The sequence below is a fragment of the Geotrypetes seraphini genome, chromosome 5 (genome assembly GCF_902459505.1).
Source record: "Geotrypetes seraphini chromosome 5, aGeoSer1.1, whole genome shotgun sequence".
NCBI classification, from domain to species: Eukaryota; Metazoa; Chordata; class Amphibia; order Gymnophiona; family Dermophiidae; genus Geotrypetes; species Geotrypetes seraphini.
The window spans coordinates 17,882,153-17,902,800 of record NC_047088.1 but is presented as its reverse complement, the minus strand read 5'-3'; the positions used below and the strand labels follow the sequence as shown (position 1 = coordinate 17,902,800).

The 20,648-nt window shown below is 43.1% G+C and overlaps 1 protein-coding gene across 1 annotated transcript in view; it reads right to left on the bottom strand.

The window, feature by feature from the left end:
- Positions 1-20,648, bottom strand: part of TRPC5 (transient receptor potential cation channel subfamily C member 5) — a 127,404-nt gene that overhangs the window by 41,654 nt on the left and 65,102 nt on the right. The window contains exons 3-4 of the mRNA XM_033946055.1: positions 9,510-9,846; positions 1,378-1,517 (exon numbers count right to left, since the gene is read on the bottom strand). Coding sequence (XP_033801946.1) covers positions 1,378-1,517; positions 9,510-9,846 — 477 coding nt within the window. The remainder of the gene's footprint in view (positions 1-1,377; positions 1,518-9,509; positions 9,847-20,648) is intronic.

Sequence of the window (20,648 nt, the reverse complement as noted above, 5' to 3'; positions counted from 1 at the left end):
GAGGTCAAGCTAATGCTGCCCCCAGCTACATTTCTCTTGTTGTCTGGTAAAGCCCCCAGCATGTGCCCTGCGATGCTGGGTGACATTGCGTGATGCCACGCAATGTTGTCTCCTGATAATTCTCCGTCCTCAGGTCTGCAGGCTTGACCTGACAGGCTTTGATTGAGCTTCTTAATCCAGCTTGTTTTGTTCTAATGGCCCAGAACGTATCGAGCTGCAGATTTCTTACAGAGCGCTGCAGAGAGGGGAGCACGTCCACTCATTGCTCAGTGCCAGGAGTCGGCGCTAACAGTTTGGCATCTCACGGCTCATGCGGCAGATGGAAAACATTTTGGAAACATTCAATATCCCTTTAAAAAAAAAAAAAAAGACTCGTCTTTCATTCTCACCATCCATTTCTCTAATCTTAGTTTGTACAGGCAAGAAAATGACCTTTTTCTTCTTGCAGGGTATCCTGATTTTAGACTGTGAACAAGGTATTGGCAGATAAAGACCAGGTGGCCAGAGTTGAAAACCCCTGCATCGTTCCTGGTGGTGGCCTGCATTTGCCCCTGAGATTTCAGCATTTCATATGTGTCACCGTCCCACTGATTCCAGGAGCCCTGCAAAGATCCGTTCAGTCATTTGCACTGAGCTTCTGGTCTTGTTCATTTTTTAGGCCCATCTCATGCCCTCATAAAATTTTGTTACTGGCTTACCTAGAACTTGTAAAATTTGACTGAATTTTTGGAAGACACAAGGATGTGATTCAGAGTCGGTCCACCCTGGTGATGACATGCATGAGCGAGATGGACAAGATGCTGATTATGAAACTTTACCTTAAAAATAGGTTAATGAAATTTTGTGGGGATTTGGTTAGGATTTTTCCGGATGTATCTAGAACCACTCAGTTGAGGAGGAAAGAATTTTTGAAATTGAAAGATAAAGTGTTGGCACTGGATGCATCCTTTTACCTGAAATTTCCCTGTAAATGTTTGATTAAGTTGCAAGATGTTGAGTATTCATTTTGGGACCCCATACAGTTACAACAATTCTTAGTTGCAAGAGAATAAAAATAAAAATATAAATGAGATTTGTTTCACCTAGCTGAGATTATGAGGAGAATTAATATAAAATATCCCTATTTTTAAGGAATGATTCAAGGTTCTTTAGTGTGAACCAAGAATTAATGTCCTTTATTTTCTTTAACTTTAGTTAATTAGAATAGCAAGGTACTCCCCATTAATGTGGGCTTAAAAGGAATTATGTACGTATATTTGATTATGTATCGATCTATGTGATTTTCCTTTTTTCTTTTGAAGTATTAGATATTGTAATGTATTCAAAATTATAAATTAAAAAAAAAAAAGAACTTGTAAGGAAGGAACAGTAAATTACCTTAACGTAAGCAACAATTTTAAGGGAGATGGTTGCAAGGTAGAGGGAGTTCATTGCAAAGTCCATGAGATTCCACCAGTCGTGAACGTATTCGTTGAATCCACCATCCCACATCTCCTTAATTTCACCCCAAATAAAACCTGCAGGAAGAAAGGCTGTGTTTACATAGACAATCCTGAATGGAGAAAGTGTCTCGCTTGCACAATTGGAACGGTCCACAGACATAACAGCAAATGTCTAACTGCATTTTTGGGCAGTATCTCTGGGCAGTGACATAAGTGACTGAATTGTGGAAGCAGACCAGGAACACCTATGGGAGATCTGGATTCCATTCCCAGACCCGGCTTCTGTTTTTTTTTTTGGGAAGGCCAGGAACTAACTTTTCAAAATGATTGGGGGTGCTCAACTTGGCAAATTTTAAGGGCAAGGCTGTAACAAGGAAACAACATATGGCAGGGGGTTCATAGACAAAACCGCCAAAGACAAAGGCGCGCGCCGACAACTGAGCGCAAGACGGAAGCGCGCCGAAGAAAAAGAGTGTTTTTAGGGGCTCCGATGGGGGGTTTTGTTGGAGGAACCCCCCGCCCACTTTACTTAATACAGATCGCGGCGGTGTTGGGGGGTTTGGAGGGTTGTAACCCCCCTCATTATACTGGAAACTTAACTCTTTCCCTGTTTTTTAGGGAAAAAGTGAAGTTTTCAGTAAAATGTGGGGGTTACAACCCTCCAAACCCTCCATAACGCGGCGCGATCTGTATAAAGTAAAGTGGGGGAGTTCCCCCCCACACCCTCTGTCGGAGCCCTTTAAAACAGTAATTTTCTTTGGCGCGCGGCTCCGCATTGCGCTCAGTTGTCTGCGCGCGCCTTTGTCCCAGCGCGTTTTTGACCTGACACCATGGCAGGGTCATGGACACCAGTGGAGAACCTCTTCCACTGATGAACTTGGGGACTCTGCCTGCTCAGATATTTGGGGGTCTTGAGGCATGGAGAGCAGGGCAGGGGTGGAGAGTGGGAGGGCGGAACACAAGGGTGTGTCCCCCACTTTGGGTTCAGACCTGCAAAATTCAAGGTCTGGCTACACAATTGGGTGGACCAAGACATTATGGCTGTTATTTTAAAAGCCCCATTTGCGATTTAGAAATGCTAATGCTGGCATATACATATGCATGTCGAATAAACGTAGAAAAGATGAATTTAGGAAGCTGGGATTTGCATGTGTGAAACTGAGCTACATGAGAATGACACAGTGATGTGGACAGGGCGAGTTTTGGATGGGGTAAGAGCAGGATCAAAGAATACACAGCTAGACCCCATTTCAGAAGGGGAATGCACAACTATGACCCCTTGAGATTAATGATGGGGTTTACACGTGCTCCCGGGGACATCTAGCTTTTATAAGATTGCTTGGCTTGGACTGCACTCTACAGGAGGGGTTAGGGGAGGTTGCTCCCTATATCTCCTAGTGTCCTCCCCCTGAAATCAGCCGTGCCGAATGACTGTGAGCTCTGGAACTAACTGGAAAAACCTACAAGTGTCGGTTTCTACAAAGGCGGACATATACGTCTATAAATTTGCACTTACACGTGTATCTTTGAAAATACCAACCTATGTGTGTATGTTTCAATACTTACTGCAGCTCATCCACAAGTCAAATTAAATTTTAAAAAAAATATATATATATATATATTTAATATAAACATATAAGCGCATGTAAAGTGGAGATGTGAAGAGGAATCAGCCAATGATTTGTAGAGCAGTGTTCTGACGTCAGTACTGATAGCGTACAAAACGGAAATGTGTGGTTAGTTAGTCTGAGAGAACGCTCGCGTTGCGGGTCGCCATAAGGAACACAGTCAAGTAAGTTGTTTGTATATTTTGACATAATATTTAAGATTTATAATAAAATATGAGAGTTATAAGCTTGATTTAAAGGTGGAATCTTAGGCCCAAATTCTGTAACCAGCACCTATTTCGGAGGCGCCCATCTAGATAGGCGCCCATCGACATTGAAGAACAAGCGCGATGAAGCTTTTTAATCAGCGCTGATTGAAACCTAGGCGCCTATCAAGAAAGCGCGATTCTGTAACAAGGCGCCTCTACAAATTTAGGCGGCCTTCAAAAACATAGGCGCTATCCATGTTAGGCGTGGGCGTGGCTACAGAATCACTAGGCGCCTAATTAGTTGTGCCTAGAGCTGGCCTATTTCTTGGGCGCCTCCAAAATAGGTTCCGCTCAGTGTGATTCACTAAACAGCACCCAATTTTACTTCAATTGCGCTGAACAGTGCCTAATTAGGCGTCTAACTTTGGGGCGCTTCTTATAGAATTTGCCCTTTAGCGTTTCTGTTTTGTTTGTCGCAAAACTTGAGTCGAGGGGCTGCAAGTCTGGATAGATCTTTTTGGGCGATCTGAGGTTGGTGAAAAGCACGCGCGCAGGAAGCTTAAATGGGACACCGTCCTTTTCAGGAATTCAAAACCAATTACAATATGTATAAATTGTGGCGAACCAATTACTGTGGATGTTGAAAGAGCAATTAAGAAGGCAGTGTTTGGGACCTAAACAGTGCTACGATGGTCCCCTCGTACGGGTATAAGCACTAAGGGGGGTGATCTGAGCACTTTACATGCACTTATATGTTTAAATTATATTTTAGTTTTTTGATTTTGTAAAATTTAATTTGACTTGTGGAGAGGCTGTACTATAATATATTAACAAGTTTCAAGTTTAATAAGTATTTGATTAATCGCTTACTCAAATATCTAAGCGATGAACAAATCATTCAATTTACAGATAATACAGGGGTTATAAAAGACAGATGGACACTGAACAAAGCATATTAAATTAACGACTAACAGAATAAACAGAAAAAGAAAACAAAGGGAAAGGCAGGGTAATGAAATAGAATAATAATAATAAAGATAGAAAGAAGGACGATTATGGTACTAAAAACAATAGGAGGGAAATAAAAGAAGTAGCCTTATGAAAATAAGCAAAAATAGGCTGAGACTCTTAAATATCATAAGTGTCTTTGAGTCCTTATAGAACAGTGGTGTAGCAATACCTAGACATGTATGTTGCCCCACTGGCAAATGAAACATGGGTGCCAACACATGTCGCTGGCACATACAGATCCATTCTTATTTATATTAGAAAAAAATTGAACACATCCCGACCTGGACTTCTCAGTTCTGATCCGTTCAGCCGTAATATTCAGCCACTCAACATTTCCTCCCCTGAGGTTCAGCCTGTGGCAGTCAGGGTCGTTTCAAACACCAGCCGTCATGCGCTTTTTATACCCAGAATCTCAGCACTGGGCTGAATCCCGATACCCAGCGCTGAATATCTGGGTACAATGGGCCCCTCCCCGGCATTTATCTGGGTACCAGCGATATTCAAACCAGTGCCCGAATAAAGTTAGGACAAATATTTTGTTTTACTAACTTACCTGGATAGTACCTGGACTCCAGACCCTGCCACTGGACCACCCTGGCATTGCCTGGAATGTGCCAAGGTAGTCCAACCACATTATCAACAGTGGGATTTATCCAGGTGGGAGCTACTTCTATCTGGATAAGTCCTGCCTAATACAGACCCCATACATGTAAGTCTAAAGGTCTAGATTGTATTTATTTTTTTAAAGCATTTATGTAACACCTTTACATCAGGTACTCAAGTGTTTTCTCTATCTGTCCTGTATCTAATATACCTGGAGCAGTGGAGGATTAAGTGATTTGCCCAGGGTCACAGGAAGCAGCACAGGAAGGGTTTGAACCCACAACCTCGGGGTACTGAGACTGTAACTCTAACCACTGCGCCACACTCTCCTCCAAAACAATATCAGAAGTGAGCTAAGTACAGAACCATTAAGCAATAGTGACATCACTGCTGAGGTTGGCTCTTATTGGAGGAATGAGGCATTATGACATCAGGGAAAGGGACCGGGATTTCTATACCACTTTTTTTGTACTTATAGAACCACACTCAAAGCGGTTTACATACAGGTACCTTCAAGCACTTTCCTTGTCTGTCCCAGTGGACTCACAATCTGTCTAATGTACCTGGGGCAGTGGAGGATTAAGTGACTTGCACAGGGCACAGGATTTGAACCCACAACCTCAGGGTGCTGAGACTCTAGCTCTAGCCGCTAGGTCACCCCTTCAGGATCTGGGTATTTTTCACACTTTTTTTTTTTTTTAAATTAGACTCTGCACCAAGAGAAACTGGAGCTGACATTGGGACAACCTAATTCTTCACTTTCTCGCCATAAAAACCTTATGTTATAAAAGAATAATGGATGCTGCTTTTGGGGTTGTTGTTTTTTTTTTTGCCTGCTTACTTCCTTCCCAACACGCCTTCCCATACCTCTCCTGACCTGCCTACTTTTATCGCTTTGAATGTTGGGTGGTGTGGATTCAGTACAGGATGGATAAAAATCAATGGATTTAAAATAATAATAATAACAGTTTCTATACCGCAGGACTGTGAAGTTCTATGCGGTTTACAATGATTAAAAGAATTAACAAAGTTTAGAGTTAGTGATAAACAGCTCTAGAGATCAGATATTGTGGACTAAGATTGTACAGGTCAGTTGCCTAAATACTTCCGGAACAAGATATGTTTTTCGGTTTTTCCTAAATTCCCCATAAGTAGTAGGCGTAAGCAATTGTTCCAGATCTTTACCCCATAATGCTGCCTGATGTGAGACAAGATGTTGATGATGTTTTAATGGGTTTTTTTTGGATTTAAAGCAGATTATTGTTTTTAAATAGAATGCTTTTTTGAGGGGAAAACAATAGTTTTCTATTTTAGATACATTATAGTCCAAAAGTTATTCATTATGAAATAAGGATGAGTTTTTAATTATGTAGCATGAGGCTGTATATTCATAGAATGTTTAAATTTTTGGGTAAATGAATTTCACTAATCCATTCATAATGTCATGGGCAATTTTTCTATCTAGAAGCAATTATCACAGATGCTTGGTTTTGCATTTCTGAAAACTGTGAATCTGTGTCTGCAGAGATAACAAGCTGCTTCTTCTCAGTAAATCAGTAAATCAGTGTTCTTCAACCACCGGTCCATGGACCAGTGCCGGTCCACAGAAATTTCCTGCCGGTCCACAGGGCCAGCACATGCATCAGGCCCAAAACAGTGTTCTTCAACCGCCGGTCCACGGTGCGATCGATGCGGCGTTATCTTCGAGCCAGCTCCCTCTTCCTCACTGATTCAGTGCACAAAGCCACGGGCAGTGGCTCCTACGGGCATCCTGCGCCTGAACCGGAAGCCTTCTCTCTGACGTCGCAACGGCAGCGGGAAGGCTTCCAGATGAGGCACGGGACGTGCAAGGTGCAATTAGTACTATTATGGGGGCGGGGTCTGGGGTGGAGATTGGGTAGAGATGGGCGGGGTCTGGCCCACGACTTAGCCCAGTGTTCTTCAACCACCGGTCCATGGACCAGTGCCGGTCCACAGAAATTTCCTGCCGGTCCACAGGGCCAGCACGTGCATCAGGCCCAAAACATTGTTCTTCAACCTCCGGTCCACAGTGCGATCGATGTGGCGTTATCTTCGAGCCAGCTCCCTCTTCCTCACTGATTCAGTGAACAAAGCCACGGGCAGTGGCTCCTACGGACATCCTGCGCCTGAACCGAAGCCATAGGGCATAGACAGGGAGTGGGTAAGCAGAGTGGGCAAACTTGATGGGCTGTTGCCCTTTTCTGCCGTCATCTTCTATGTTTCTATGTTCTATGTTTCTCTCTGACGTCGTAACGTCAGAGGGAAGGCTTCCAGATGAGGCACGGGACGTGCAAGGTGCAATTAGTACTATTATGGGGGCGGGGTCTGGGGTGGAGATTGGGCGGGGTCTGGCCCACGACTTAGCCCCGTGTTCTTTAACCGCCGGTCCACAGAATAATTCTTTTATTTCTGCCAGTCCATAGGTGTAAAAAGGTTGAAAAACACTGATCTAAATCAAATCTGCCCTGATTCAGCAGCATCACTATTCAGATAGGAAGCAGTGCTGAACATATGTATAATTGTATTTCTTTATTTTAAAAACGTGTATACCATAATTCAATAAGACAAATAAAATCAAACAAACATTAACATATAATCATCAGAAAATCACATAAAGGGCCCATCAACAGAACAATCGCAAAGATCAGTTCCAAGAAAAATGCATTAACAAAATAACTGCGTTTTTAATAGTTTCCTGAAATTACCCTTGTCATGACATTTTCGTAATTGACCAACAAGTGAGTTCTACAATTTGACCCCCGCACAGCAAAAGGCCATTTGACTGGCCTTAGCATATTTTAAATGAACATTTGTTTTTGATAACGCTAAATCCTCAGAACGCAGAGACCCGAGATGGTAAATAGTTTGGCATCTTACTTTTAAACAACTCGGGTATGGTTCCATACAAGAACTGATGGCAAATCATTATTGCTTTATATTGAGATCTAAAAACAACAGGCAGCCAATGCAATTGTTGGAGATAGGGCGAGATATGATCGTATTTAGATACGCCTGTTATCAGTCGCTCTGCCGCGTTCTGCACAACTCGCAATGCCCTGCATCTTGTCTTAGTTATTCCGAGATACACTTCTCCCTCCCTATTCGCGGGGGTTAGGGGCAGAGCTATTAACGCAGCCCAAAAGCACACACGATAAAGAGTGCAAATTGCCTTGCAGAGGCATTAACGCCAAAAGCTTAATTACACCTTGAGGAAGTGCGGATCCATTTCTCTGTTGCACATGCCTCATTTGCATTGGGCTTAAAGAAAGCGCATTTGTCCACCTCGCCGGTGTCGATGCAGTTTGGTTCTTCAGTGCCTTAATCTTTTACAAAACTGCGTGGCAAACACTCCGACGTCCGTTAATTCCCTATGGACGTTGGAGCGATTCCCACAGCAGCAGCCGCTAGAAGCGGCATGGTTCTACTGGAATAGCAACGTGTCTGATCGGAGCACTGCACGCGGCTGTTTGTCTCTGACTAAGGGCCCCTTTTGCAAAGACGCAACAGCGATTCTCCTACGGCCAATGCATCAAGGCCCGTTTGATTCCTGTGGGCTTTGGCGCATTGACCGCGGAGGAATTGCTACCGCGGCTTTGTATAAAGGAAGTGCGATAGCGCCGCCGCATAAGGATAGAACTATTTTATCCGGTCCACTTAGGGGTTAAATGCCGAATATCAGACCACCCACAAAATAGTTGGCTTTTGGTTTTATCGGTTACTGTTGATATTCAGCGGCACTAATCAGTTAAATGCCGTATCAGCTGATAACCACGCACGAGGGAATGAACCAGCCAGGTGCTTGGTTAAATCACTTTAAATACCCTCTAAAAACAAACAAACATGGAAAAGTGAATGAAATGAAAATATTTGGCCTCCACACCTCTACAACTAGCCACTCTATTGAAACTGCATAGATAGGCCATCAATAAGGTTACCATTTTCGTGGCGCAGTGGTTAGAGCCTCTGCACCCTGAGGTTGTGGGTTCAAATCCCTCACTGCTCCTTGTGACCCTGGGCAAGTCACTTAATACCCTGGGACAGACAGGGAAAAATGCTTGAGTACCTGAACGTAACAAGCGAAAACCAAAGAGGATTGAACCCAAAATACCCACAGAGAAGAAAATCCAGAAGAAACCAAAAGAAACTCTGTGGAATGACGATGTTCCTTAAATGGACTTCATTTGAAAAATGTCAAAGTTCCAAGAGTACAATAAATCATCCACATGAAATAAAATCATGATTCACTTTGGATTCAAGCAGCGTCTCACTTGTGGCTTACCGCAAATTAGCATCTCCACGTACTCACCATTATAGGACTCTCAGGGACCCATGAAGAAGACTGTCGAAAAGCGGACCGTGTTGGGTCCTGCGTCCCTAGTGAACTAGGTCCTTTAAGGTTTTCATGTAGATTATTTTACTTTTATGTGGATGATTTTATTTTATGTGGATGATTTTATTTTATGTGGATGATTTATTGTACCTTTGGAACTTTGACATTTTTCAAATAAAGTCCATTTAAGGAACATCGTCATTCCACAGAGTTTCTTTTGGTTTGTACCTGAATGTAAACGATATATAAATACTAAAAATAAATACAAATATATGTTCCAATTTACCTAAAACCCAGGGCAAAATCATCCACTCCACGACGGTGGGAGGAGGTCCCTGCACGTGGAGATCGGTCCTGACGATGTGCTGAGACGCCAGGAGCAGCAGGAAGAGGAAGGTTAGGTACGAAGCGGTGTGGCAAATGAACTTTATAAATGGCTTCTTAATGAACAGTCCTAGCCTGCTCTTGGGCGCAATCAAATAGGCCACAGAAAGCACCGGAAAGAGCAAGCCGATCGTGACGCAGGTGATGAGTTTCACAGCCCAGTGTTTGCGCCGCCATCCAGGGAAGCCATCGTACCACAGCGTGGCGAGCAACTGCTGGCAATTCGGCTGAGCGACAAACTAGAAAGGAAGAGAGAGAGAAAAACAAATCAAAACACTAAGAACTAAAAAAAAAACCAAAAAACATTTCCTTCGCTTCTGTTCCCATGCACTGTTTGGAGAATCTACCCACGCATATTATAATATAGATCCGACAAAGAAGCATGAATCAGGCAATGTGGATCAAATGAGGGCAATAAAGGGTTGGGTTTTTTTTTTTTTAAATAGTATGTTTACGAAATCTACTAAACAGACAACTTTGCGAAGAAGCTTCTTGCTGCAGTGAGGGAAGGCTGACCTTGGCTCCTCTCAGGTATGAATCCTGAAGCAGGATTTCAAAGGAAAAATGCATCTCTGTTTCCTGAAAGAGCTGAGAACCCTTCAGGAAACAGAATCCTCTTTATGCATAAGGAGAAAGCATCCGGTTAATAGAAATACAGTGGTGCCTCACACAACGAACTTAATTCGTTCCAGGAGCAAGTTTGTTATGCGAAAAGTTCGTTATGTGAAACGCGTTTTCCCATAACAATACAAGTTAAAAAAAATAATTCGTTCTGCAGCATAAAATATGCTAAGATGACATAAAAAAAGATAAATTTGTCAAAATGGTGAAAATGGTGGTCTTGCTGAGGCCAAACTCTTTGACGAGGTCACACTGTTTGACCCCACATTCACTCCTTCTAATTATTTGCCATTTCATTTCAACAGAAATCACCTTCCTGCTTTTTTTAGAAGCCATGATATATAAAAAATATTGAGTTTAACTTAAAAGGACGACTGTATACAGTGAGAGAGGGCAGTTAAGCACAGTGACTAACGACTGCCTGCAGTGCCTGCGCGGAAGGATGCAATACATCGGCAGCTCGGGCGACTTCGTTGTGTGAAACGAAGTTCGTTGTGTGAAACGAAGTTCATTGTGTGAAACGAAGTTCGTTGTGTGAAACGAAGTTCGTTGTGTGAAACGAAGTTCGTTGTGTGAAGTTCGTTGTGTGAAACGAAGTTCGTTGTGTGAATCAAGACATGAAGTTCGTTGTGTGCAGCGTTCGTTGTGCGAGGCGTTCGTTATGCGAGGCACCACTGTACTCGCTTAGAATTCATTAGGGATGCATGCCGGCAGGTCCTAGACGCAAAAGACTATATGACAACCTACTTGCTACACAGGCGACGAAAATTGACCCCCACCATCTCCAAGCTGCTGATCACAACTACTGACTATAAAGCGTTTCGAAAAGATATCGAAACCATACTATTCAAAAAACACACCCCAACAACCTAATCTCCCCTCATTTCCTATCCCCTCCGCACCTTCCTTGCAATTCCTCCCCTCAGGCAACATCTAATCAAGTCTCTATGACGATACGTCAATACATACCCGGAAACATTGTAACCGCTAAATATCTCAAAACGTCCGATACCTCTGTTTATAAACTGAATATAGCTTTCTGTAATGTAAAGTTATGCTATGTAAAATAATGTAATGTAAAGTAATGCAAAGTAAATCTATGTAAAGCTATGTAAAGTAAGGTATGCAAAGTTTGTAAAGTACTGTATTGTTATCGCCTGGAAATGACCAGCCATCTTATAATGTAATCCACTTAGAACCGCAAGGTACAAGTGGAATAGAAATCACTAATGTAAAGTAATCACTAATGTAATGTCCTGACTCCCCTCCCCTCCCCCAACTGATTGCAATTGCTGTAAACCCGTAGAGGAGGGTGATGGTTCAAATACGGTAGTGCTTATCCAAATGAAACACTTTTCAGCGTACCCTGCTCAACTGACATACTTTTTAGTCCACAAATAAAGGCTCAACAATCTCCAAATCTTCCGCTCTTCCACGACATGCAGCCCTTTGGCACCACATCCCATTAAACAGAACATTACACGTGCTATCAAAAATCACTCTCAGTAATCCATTTGGAAGCTGATACGCGGCACCGCGTTATCAAGCCTTCCTTTCCCCCCCCCCCCATCCACCGCTTTTTTTTCATCACGATTGTGGCGAGAAAGGCTTTGTGTTTTAAAGCAGCACCTTCCTTGCCACACCACGGCCAATCGGAGTAAAATTAGAGTGCTGTTGGACTGATCCTCCTCAGACCCTCATCACCCCAATGCAGTGGTCTCCAACTCAAACCCTTTGCGGGGCCACATTTGAGATTTGTAGGTACTCGGAGGGCCTCAGAAAAAAATAGTTAATGTCTTATTAAAGAAATGACAATTTTGCAGGAGGTAAAACTCTTTATAGTTTTTAAATCTTTCCTTTTGGCTAAGTCTTAATAATAATATTGTCATTTATAGCTAAAGAGAAATGATCAAGAAACTGTTTTATTTTACTTTTGTGATTATGATAAACATACCGAGGGCCTCAAAATAGTACCTGGCGGGCTGCGACTTTGAGACCGCTACTATAGGCTAAGGCTCTTTGCACCTGCATTGTGAGGTCATAGGGCTTTATGGTTATGACAGGAGTGGAAGCGGGTGTATGATCGCTGTGGGTAAAGCTATCATTTTTTTGATTGATTTCTAATGTTTTTTGGAAACTTTTTACAATTTGTTCTTTATGTTTTGCAGCAAATCCCTGAAGAAGCATTTTTTGCGAAACAGGGGGCCCTGTTTGATGTTTTGGAAGAATATTTAGCTTGGATGATTGGTAGCTTTTCTTCCATGGAGCAGTTTTCCTGCTTTCTTAACCCCAGGACAACACTTGAATACCAATACTCAGATAAGTGACTTCTATTTTGAAAAACAACTGTTCAACTGTTCAATATAATAATAATAATATTAATAATAATAGCTTATATACTGCAATACCGTGAAGTTCTATGCGGTTTTACTTTTGTGATTATGATAAACATACCGAGGGCCTCAAAATAGTACCTGCATGTGGCCCCCGGGCCGCGAGTTTGAGACCACTGCCCCAATGCATGCGGAGGGTCGTTTGCTAACCAGGCACCCAGGGAGCGAAGTTGCATGCGCTCATAGTCAACGCATCACGCAGTAAAATATGAAATGCGGCCCCTCAAACCAATAATATTCAAAGACAGGAATAATAATTCCAAGGGCATAACAACCTGCCCAAAAAGGAGACCAAATGAAAAATGAACAGGATCACACCTGGTATAATATTCTACAACAGAGAAAATCGGCTCCAAGTGATTTTGGTGTAGGAGTCAGTACCATACTGGTTGTATCAATGGGATAATGAAACTAGTTAGCCGTATCAAAATGTGCATTGGAACATTTCTTTAACAAGAAAGAGAAAAATGTCTATAGAGCAAAATTTATGGTACAATGTGGGAAGGTAGGCCACATGGCCAGGTATGTTGAAACCACTCATACTCAACATATTACGGTGAAAAAATATTTTATTTAGGGTTACCAGAATTTCCAAACGGAAAATACACACCCCTAGACCCATCTCCAGGCCCGCCCAGTTCCACTCATCCCAGCCCCGCCCCCAATCCAGCCCTAACCCCACCTCTTGCTGCCTGCTCTCGTCAGGCAGAAGGGCAACCGCACTTTTCAAAACACGGACAAAGTGCAAGGTTTTGAAAAACCGTCTGGACCCCCGGACATGTCCTCAAAAGCAGGACATGTCCGGGGAAATCCGGACGGCTGGTAACCTAATTTTATTAAAAGGTGTACAGGAAGGCTTCTGTTAACTTCACAGGTGGGGAGAAAGCAATATTCAAAACCAACCCTCTACTCGCATGTGAAGCCCCCAAGCCTGAGAAACTCCCTACCCTCCTACTTATCCTGTTTGTTTGATTAGATTGAAGTAATTGTAGCAGGATTATAGAAAATCAAATCAAATACACGGAGGCCGAATACAAAGAGGCAAAGGCCTGGGGAAACAAATGCCCCTTCCATTATCAGTGGAAAAAATGGGGTCAGAACTATTCAGAGAAGATCCAAGGGTCCTCTCCTGAAGTCACATCATTCGCCTGTTTCTCAGAATTACCCCAATGTATAGACATGACATAATTTTGCAAATAATTGGAAATCTATTTTGTGTAAGTCAGTCTCATCTATACTCGACTAGCTACGTTCAGGCCCCATACAAAGCAAAAAAAAATGGAGTAGACGGGTCCACTCAAATTAATATCATCCGATAACCCAACTACAGTGGTACCTAACCAGCAATATATACAGAAATTGTGATTATAAATTTTTTTATTGTTTTATAAGGAGGAAAAAAGACCTCGTAGGGTAAAGCAGACCCAGTACGTTCAATGGTGCTGCCGTGGTAACCCATGATACAATCACAGGCACTTTTGCTGTCCACCAGCAGCGTTAAATCTGGATATTCAATGCCAGGCCATTGCTAGGGGGCAGAGGTTAACCAATAAAAAGTTGACTGATTATTCCGATATTTAGTGCTAACTAGTTAATGTTTTAGTGGATAAAGAGAGGAGCGCTATTTATGTGGTCCTATCTGACCGCTAAACTTATCAGCGCCTAACCAGATAAGCTGTGCGATATAACCGGTTAGAATGATGAAATGTTTTGACATCAGCAAAAGATGTCATAACAGAGACCTGGGCTTCCATTTGCATTATACACCGGAAACAATATTGCTTTATCACCCTCTGACCCATCCAGCTCTCTCTGACGTCAGAGAAAGGGCGGGACCGCCGGAAGAGGAAGCAGCGCAGACGCAGGGCTCACAGAAGGGCCGGGACCGCCGGCAGAGGAAGCAGCAGGACAATGGTAGGAGCTTCTCCATGATGGGGGGGGGGGTGGGGAGGCTGTGGGAGTGCGAGTGGTCCTTCGGGGTGGGGGTGCGAGCGGTCCTGCGGGGTGAATCGGACGTCGGGGGGGGGGGGAACTATGTAAAAAAAAGTTGTAAAACGCGCTCACGCGTATAACGCGCATGGTTATGCACGGTTTGTAAAATTGTGTATAACGCGTGCGTTATATGCGTGAAAATACAGTATATATTCGGATATTCCTAATTATTATTTCTATACTGCTACCAGATGTGCGTTGAACACGCAAGAGATGGTTCCTGCTCAAAAGAGCTTTTTTCTTGGTTTATTTATCTTTACACATCCAGGGAGGGTGGGGGGGTTGGGGGGTTGGGAGGAAATATTGATAATGATATTTTAGGTAACTTGGTTTCATATTATATTATTTATTTGGTTCTTATGTTATTACTATATGCAAAATAATGTAATTATTGAATGATAGTTCTGTTATCTATATAGATATTAGTGTTATGACTGAATGCAATAATATACAGTTCTTTTATTTATATAACACTGTTCTTGTTTAAAAATCAATAAAGAATTATAAAAAAAAAAAAAAAAAGAGCTTACAATCTTCTTATAATAGACATACAGGTATTGAATTAAAAGGGAATGAGGTAGAGAGGATAAGGGACTACAGAAGGAATGGCAAACAGATTTTTGTGCTTTGCAAGTTGGCGAGGTTAGAACTTAAACACAGCTTTGAAGAAGTGGGCTTTAAATCTGGATTTGAATTCCACCAGATATCGCCATCTTATGCTCATTCCTGACCTGAAGAAGGCGGCATTCCCTTGGAAAACTAGCCCCCCCCCAAATCTATTAAGTAGTCTAATAAAAAGATATCATTTTTGTTTTGTTTCTATTTATTACTAAGCACGATTAACGAGGAAAGGATCGTTTTAATGGTATAAATCTTTTAAGGATGAAGACCTCCTAGGAATCTGTGTAAGAACTGAAATCCTTTCAGCTTTTTCCATGCACCACTCAAGGAGACCACCAGGTTGGATCCATGTGATGGGACGCTTCTCTGATTGGTCCAGATTAGGTGTGATGTCACATGCACAGGCTCCGTGGTCTACCACCGGATGTAACATTAACCGTTAAGGCAGATGCAGACAGCCTGTTCCCTGGACCCTGGCTGAATTATGCAGGAAGATTTTACAGAACTTAAAAATATAAGATTCTGGATAGAGACGAGGAGTACATTTGGCTTTTAAATGTATTTTATTTGCAGCTGTTAACACTTACCAGTGAAGCCCATTCAGCAGAAGGTGGTTACTGATGAAGTGATACCAGCTCTGTTTAATTACATAAACTGTGTATTTTGTTATGTTTTCATCACATCGCCAGTATTTCCTTGACAAGCACAGCTGTTTTAACCAAATTAGCCACGGCTGTACACAATGGACAAAATCTGATTTCAGAGACTGGATAGCACAATTCCTGTTAGCTCGGTACAATAGGGGTTTGAGAGAAAATGCCATTATTAAGCAGGATCTGACTATATTTTCCCAGCAGAGCTCAAAACCAAAATGTCTAGTTGGTGTCAGAAAACTCCCAACCCAGCCTCAGAGTAAACAGGAGCTCTCCATCAGAATATCTGCAAAAGCGACCTCTGACCTCCTGTAAGCTCGTCTAGAACATCATGTTCGATCAAAAGGTGTGTAAGTACATCATGAGACATCCTCGGCCTGCAGAGAAGTAAACTTCTCCATTTCACCTAACTCCAGTCAAAAATAGGAAGGCGCTTTATCCACAAATGCCTCAGGGTTTTAATCCTGCCTTATTAAAACTTCTGTTTCATCATGGACAGTGATTAGAACAGGGCTGCCCCAGTCCGGTCCTCGAGATCTACTGGCAGGCCAGGTTTTCAGGATATCCACAATGAATATGCATGAGAGAGCTTTGCCTGCACTGCCTTCTTGGTGTGCAAATCTCTCTCTCATGCATATTCATTGTGGATATCCTGAAAACCTGGCCTGCCAGTTGTTCTCGAGGACTGGACTTGGGCAGCCCTGGATTAGAAACTCTGTGGAAAAAAAATATCTCAGCTATAAAGCAAAAACTTCATTTTAAGGTAGGTAAAATCTTGCAGGCCCTCTCCCCCAATATTCACCTTCTTGTACACTGAGATCTGATCATTTGAACCTGTTCACAATTCCTCCTGCGAGGAAGATTCATTGTGCTATGTGTGCAATGGTTTCCCCTGGCTCTACTTAACAGATTATTGCAACTGTGTATGTTTCAAATTGTTGCGATGATCTGTGGACTGTCCAACAATAAACCACGGAGCATAAGAACAGGAAACGTACAATTAGCTAAATAAGAAATAAAACAGTCACCTCTCCAGTTTCTTAATTTGATAAACCTGCACTTAAATCAAGGGAGAATGGCAATCCCAGCTTGTTCTCATCCAAGTTGCAACTATTGCTAATTAACAAATGGGGAGGAAATAGCCCAGGATACCAACTAGAGAATGACACAGGGAAAAAATTTATCACCGTTCCCGCCCGTCCCCGTGAGCTCGGCCCCGTCCCTGCCCCGTTCCCGTCCCTGCCTTGCAAACTGTCAGATCCCATCCGCACAAACCTCGGATAGTTATGATTTTATACTGAACTTATTTTATTAAAGTATAAAAAGAGACAATATTCTGTATAATTGTCATTTTATAAACACAAATAATACAGAGCAAGGATCAACAAAACCCCTGTCTCCCCTCCCTTTCACAAATATTCTCTCCACTATTGTGAAAACTGAACAAACCAAATTACTACAGAATGCTAAATAGAAAAATCAAGCTAACAGAGTACTTTAGTCACACATGGCAAGAATAATGTTAGGGGAGAGCAACTAGGGCAACTGCCCCCGGTCAGAGAGAGAGCCCTAAGCCAGCTGGAAGCTAAAGAAGCACAGCCTGGGCTTTGCGGTCCCCAGTTATGTCTAATACCAGCTCTAGAAGGATACATATTTCAAATCTGAAATATTCTAATCATTAAATATAAAATATATTTTTTTTCTACCTTTTGTTATCTGGTAATTTTATTCTTCAAATCACATTGGTCTCAGGCTTTGGTTTTGGGTTCTTTCTGTCTTCATCGTAGCATGGCTGGCTCCTGAAGGTAAAATAGGCGCATGAGGAGCTGGAGAGGAGATGCCGAGTCTGACATGGGCGCAATTTTTTTTACCACAGGAGCAAGACTTTTTTCACCACTCCCATGGGGCGGTAAAAGGTCTTGTCCCCGTTCTGGCAAGGCGGTGAAAGGTCTTTTCCACATTCCTGTGGTAAACCACTTGCAAATGTCTCCATTCCTGTGGATTTACTGCATTGACCATGGTTTACCGTGGTAAACAGTCCCTGTGTCATTCTCTAACATTGAATGGCAACGCCATAATATCTTCTATGGATGGGGTGAGAAACCTAGACATGACAACACAGATCAAATGCATCGAGAAAAACTCTACTGGGCCAGAGGACTCAAACCCTACCTCACCCGTCAAGCAATGTCCAACATGATAATAACCCTTTCGACTACTGCAATGCAATCCTATTGGACATTCCAAAATACATGATTAAATGGTACAAAATGCAGCAGCAATATTTCTGCTGGGAAAATCGAGGTGGACGAGTGCCACCGTGCTACTGAAAGAACTACACTGGCTCCTGATTGAAAGCAGGGTGAAATTCAAGATCCTACTGCTGACACACAAAATTATTCATCTCTCTGAACCACAAAATCTAGCGACCAGACTACAACACGCACACTATTCTCGAGCCAAAATCACCTGCTGCAAATTCCTTCCTTCAGAGACATCAAATGCAAAAGTGTCAGGAAAAGAATGTTCTCAGTGAAGGCTCGAAGGTGGTGGAACATCCTCCTAAAGGAACGAAAACTAGAAAAAGATACCGGAAAGTTCAAGAAAGGGATAAAGACTCTTCACAGACTACTTTATCCAATAGGATGAGCACAACAAGGATATAAATAGATAAAGCCCAGAAAACTAGACCCCGAGGAAGATAATATTTCAAAGATAAATATAAAACATGTTGCAGATACATGTAAATAAATTATATTTAGTTGAAATGGCCAACCTCCTTAGCTGCAATAGTAAACCTAGTAGATGCAGTGGCGTACCAAGGGAGGGACTGGGGGAGGTTGGCCCCGGGTGCAGCCTTAGGGGGGGTGCACAGCCTGCCAGGTCCGGAAAATTCTACCGTGTAGATCAGCCTGCCTCTCCCCGACGTCAATTCTACCGTCGGAGAGGAAGTTCGGTCGAGCCAATCGCTGCCTAGCTGGGCGGAACTTCCTCTCCAACGGCAGAATTGACGTCGGGGAGAGGAATGCCGGTGGGCCCGACACAGGAAAGGAGAGCTTAGGGCGGCAGCGGCTTTGGGGCATGTTACCCGACGGCGGTGACTTGGGAGACTGTTCTCCGATGGCGGCGGCAATGGCTTGGGGGAGGGCAGGGAGAAAGAAATAAAGGGGGCAGGCAGGGAGACAGAAGGAAAGAAGGGAAACAGAGAAAAAGAAAGGGGGCATGAAGAGAGAAAAAAAAGAAAGGGAGGCAGGGAGAAAGAAAGGGCAGGGAGAGAGGAAGAAAAAGTTGGGGGAGGGAATGAGATTTGGAGGAGAGGAAGCATACAGGCTGAAAGAAGGGAAGAAAGATTGGATGCACAGTCAGAAGATGAAAGTGCAACCAGAGACTCATGAAATCACCAGACAACAAAGGTAGAAAAAATGATTTTATTTTAAATTTAGTGATCAAAATGTGTCTGAATTTATATCTGCTGTCTATATTTTGCACTATGGCCCCCCTTTTACTAACATCAAAAAAGTAAACCTCCCAGACCCCAAGAACTGGAACCAGATAGGGGGGGAGAGACTAGAGCGGAACTGGTGGAGTGACAAATATATAACTACCACTAATGAATGAGTGATAAACACAGGAGAGCCCTCAGTCACACAGCCACCCACTGGAAGATCCAGCGGTACAGGCTGTCACTTGGCTTACACCCAAAAGGGTGTTAACTGTGAAACATCCCCGGGCTTTTACTCTGTGTATAATTTGTGATAAAGTGCACCCAACAGTGCTCGGTGTGAAAAAAGATAATAAATCAAAAAAACACACACACACTCCACCATAAACAGCAATTGTCTCTGCCCCTTATCTGGGGGGGTCAAATACAAACGTCCAAAACCAGCAAAGTGAAAAAGCCAACAGGAAGTACTTAGCTTCTCAGTGGAAACGAACAGCCAGCAAAGATCTTAATTCCCTTTTACTAAAGCACAATAGCGGTTTTTAGCGCAGGGAGCCTATGAGCGTTGAGAGCAGCCCTGGGCATTCAGCGCAGCTCCCTGCACTAAAAACTGCTATTGTGCTTTAGTAAAAAGGGAGGGGGGTATTTGTCTATTTTTGTATGGTTGTTACTGAGGTGACATTGCATAGAGTCATCTGCCTTGACCTCTTTGAAAAACCCCCAGAATAGGAATGATAATGAACATTTTCTCAGCGTACAGTGTGCTTTGTGGGTTTTTTTTAAATTTTATTGTTGATAGATCATTTTGACTTGGTCATTTTAAAAGTAGCTCGCAAGCCCAAAAAGTGCTTAAGCCCTCCCTCCGATGTCAGCGCTGACATTGGGGAAGACTTCCGGTCGGCTATGTGTGCGCGGCAGGGCAGGTAGGAGCAGAAGACGAGCCTCGCGGCTCGAGTTGTATTTGGCTGAGAAAGTTGCTAAAATGAGGGCTAGGAGGCAAACGCGGAACACAAAAGAGGGGAGGGAGTGCATTTTTGGACACAAGGCATGAACTTGGGAGAGAGGATGGAGGAAGGGAGGGAAAGAGGTGGGGGAGGGAGTGCGTGTTTGGACACAGAAGGCATGGACTTGGGAGAGAGGAAGGGAGGGAAAGAGATGGTTGTGTACACAGGAATGGAAGAAAGGAAAATTTTTGGTCTTAGGGAGGGAGTGAGGTACAGACAGTGGAATACCAAGGTGGGGGTGGGGGGAGGGCGGTCCTCCCTGGGTTTACGCCCCAAGGGGGTGAACAGCTGGCCATCCTCCAGTGTTCTCCCTAG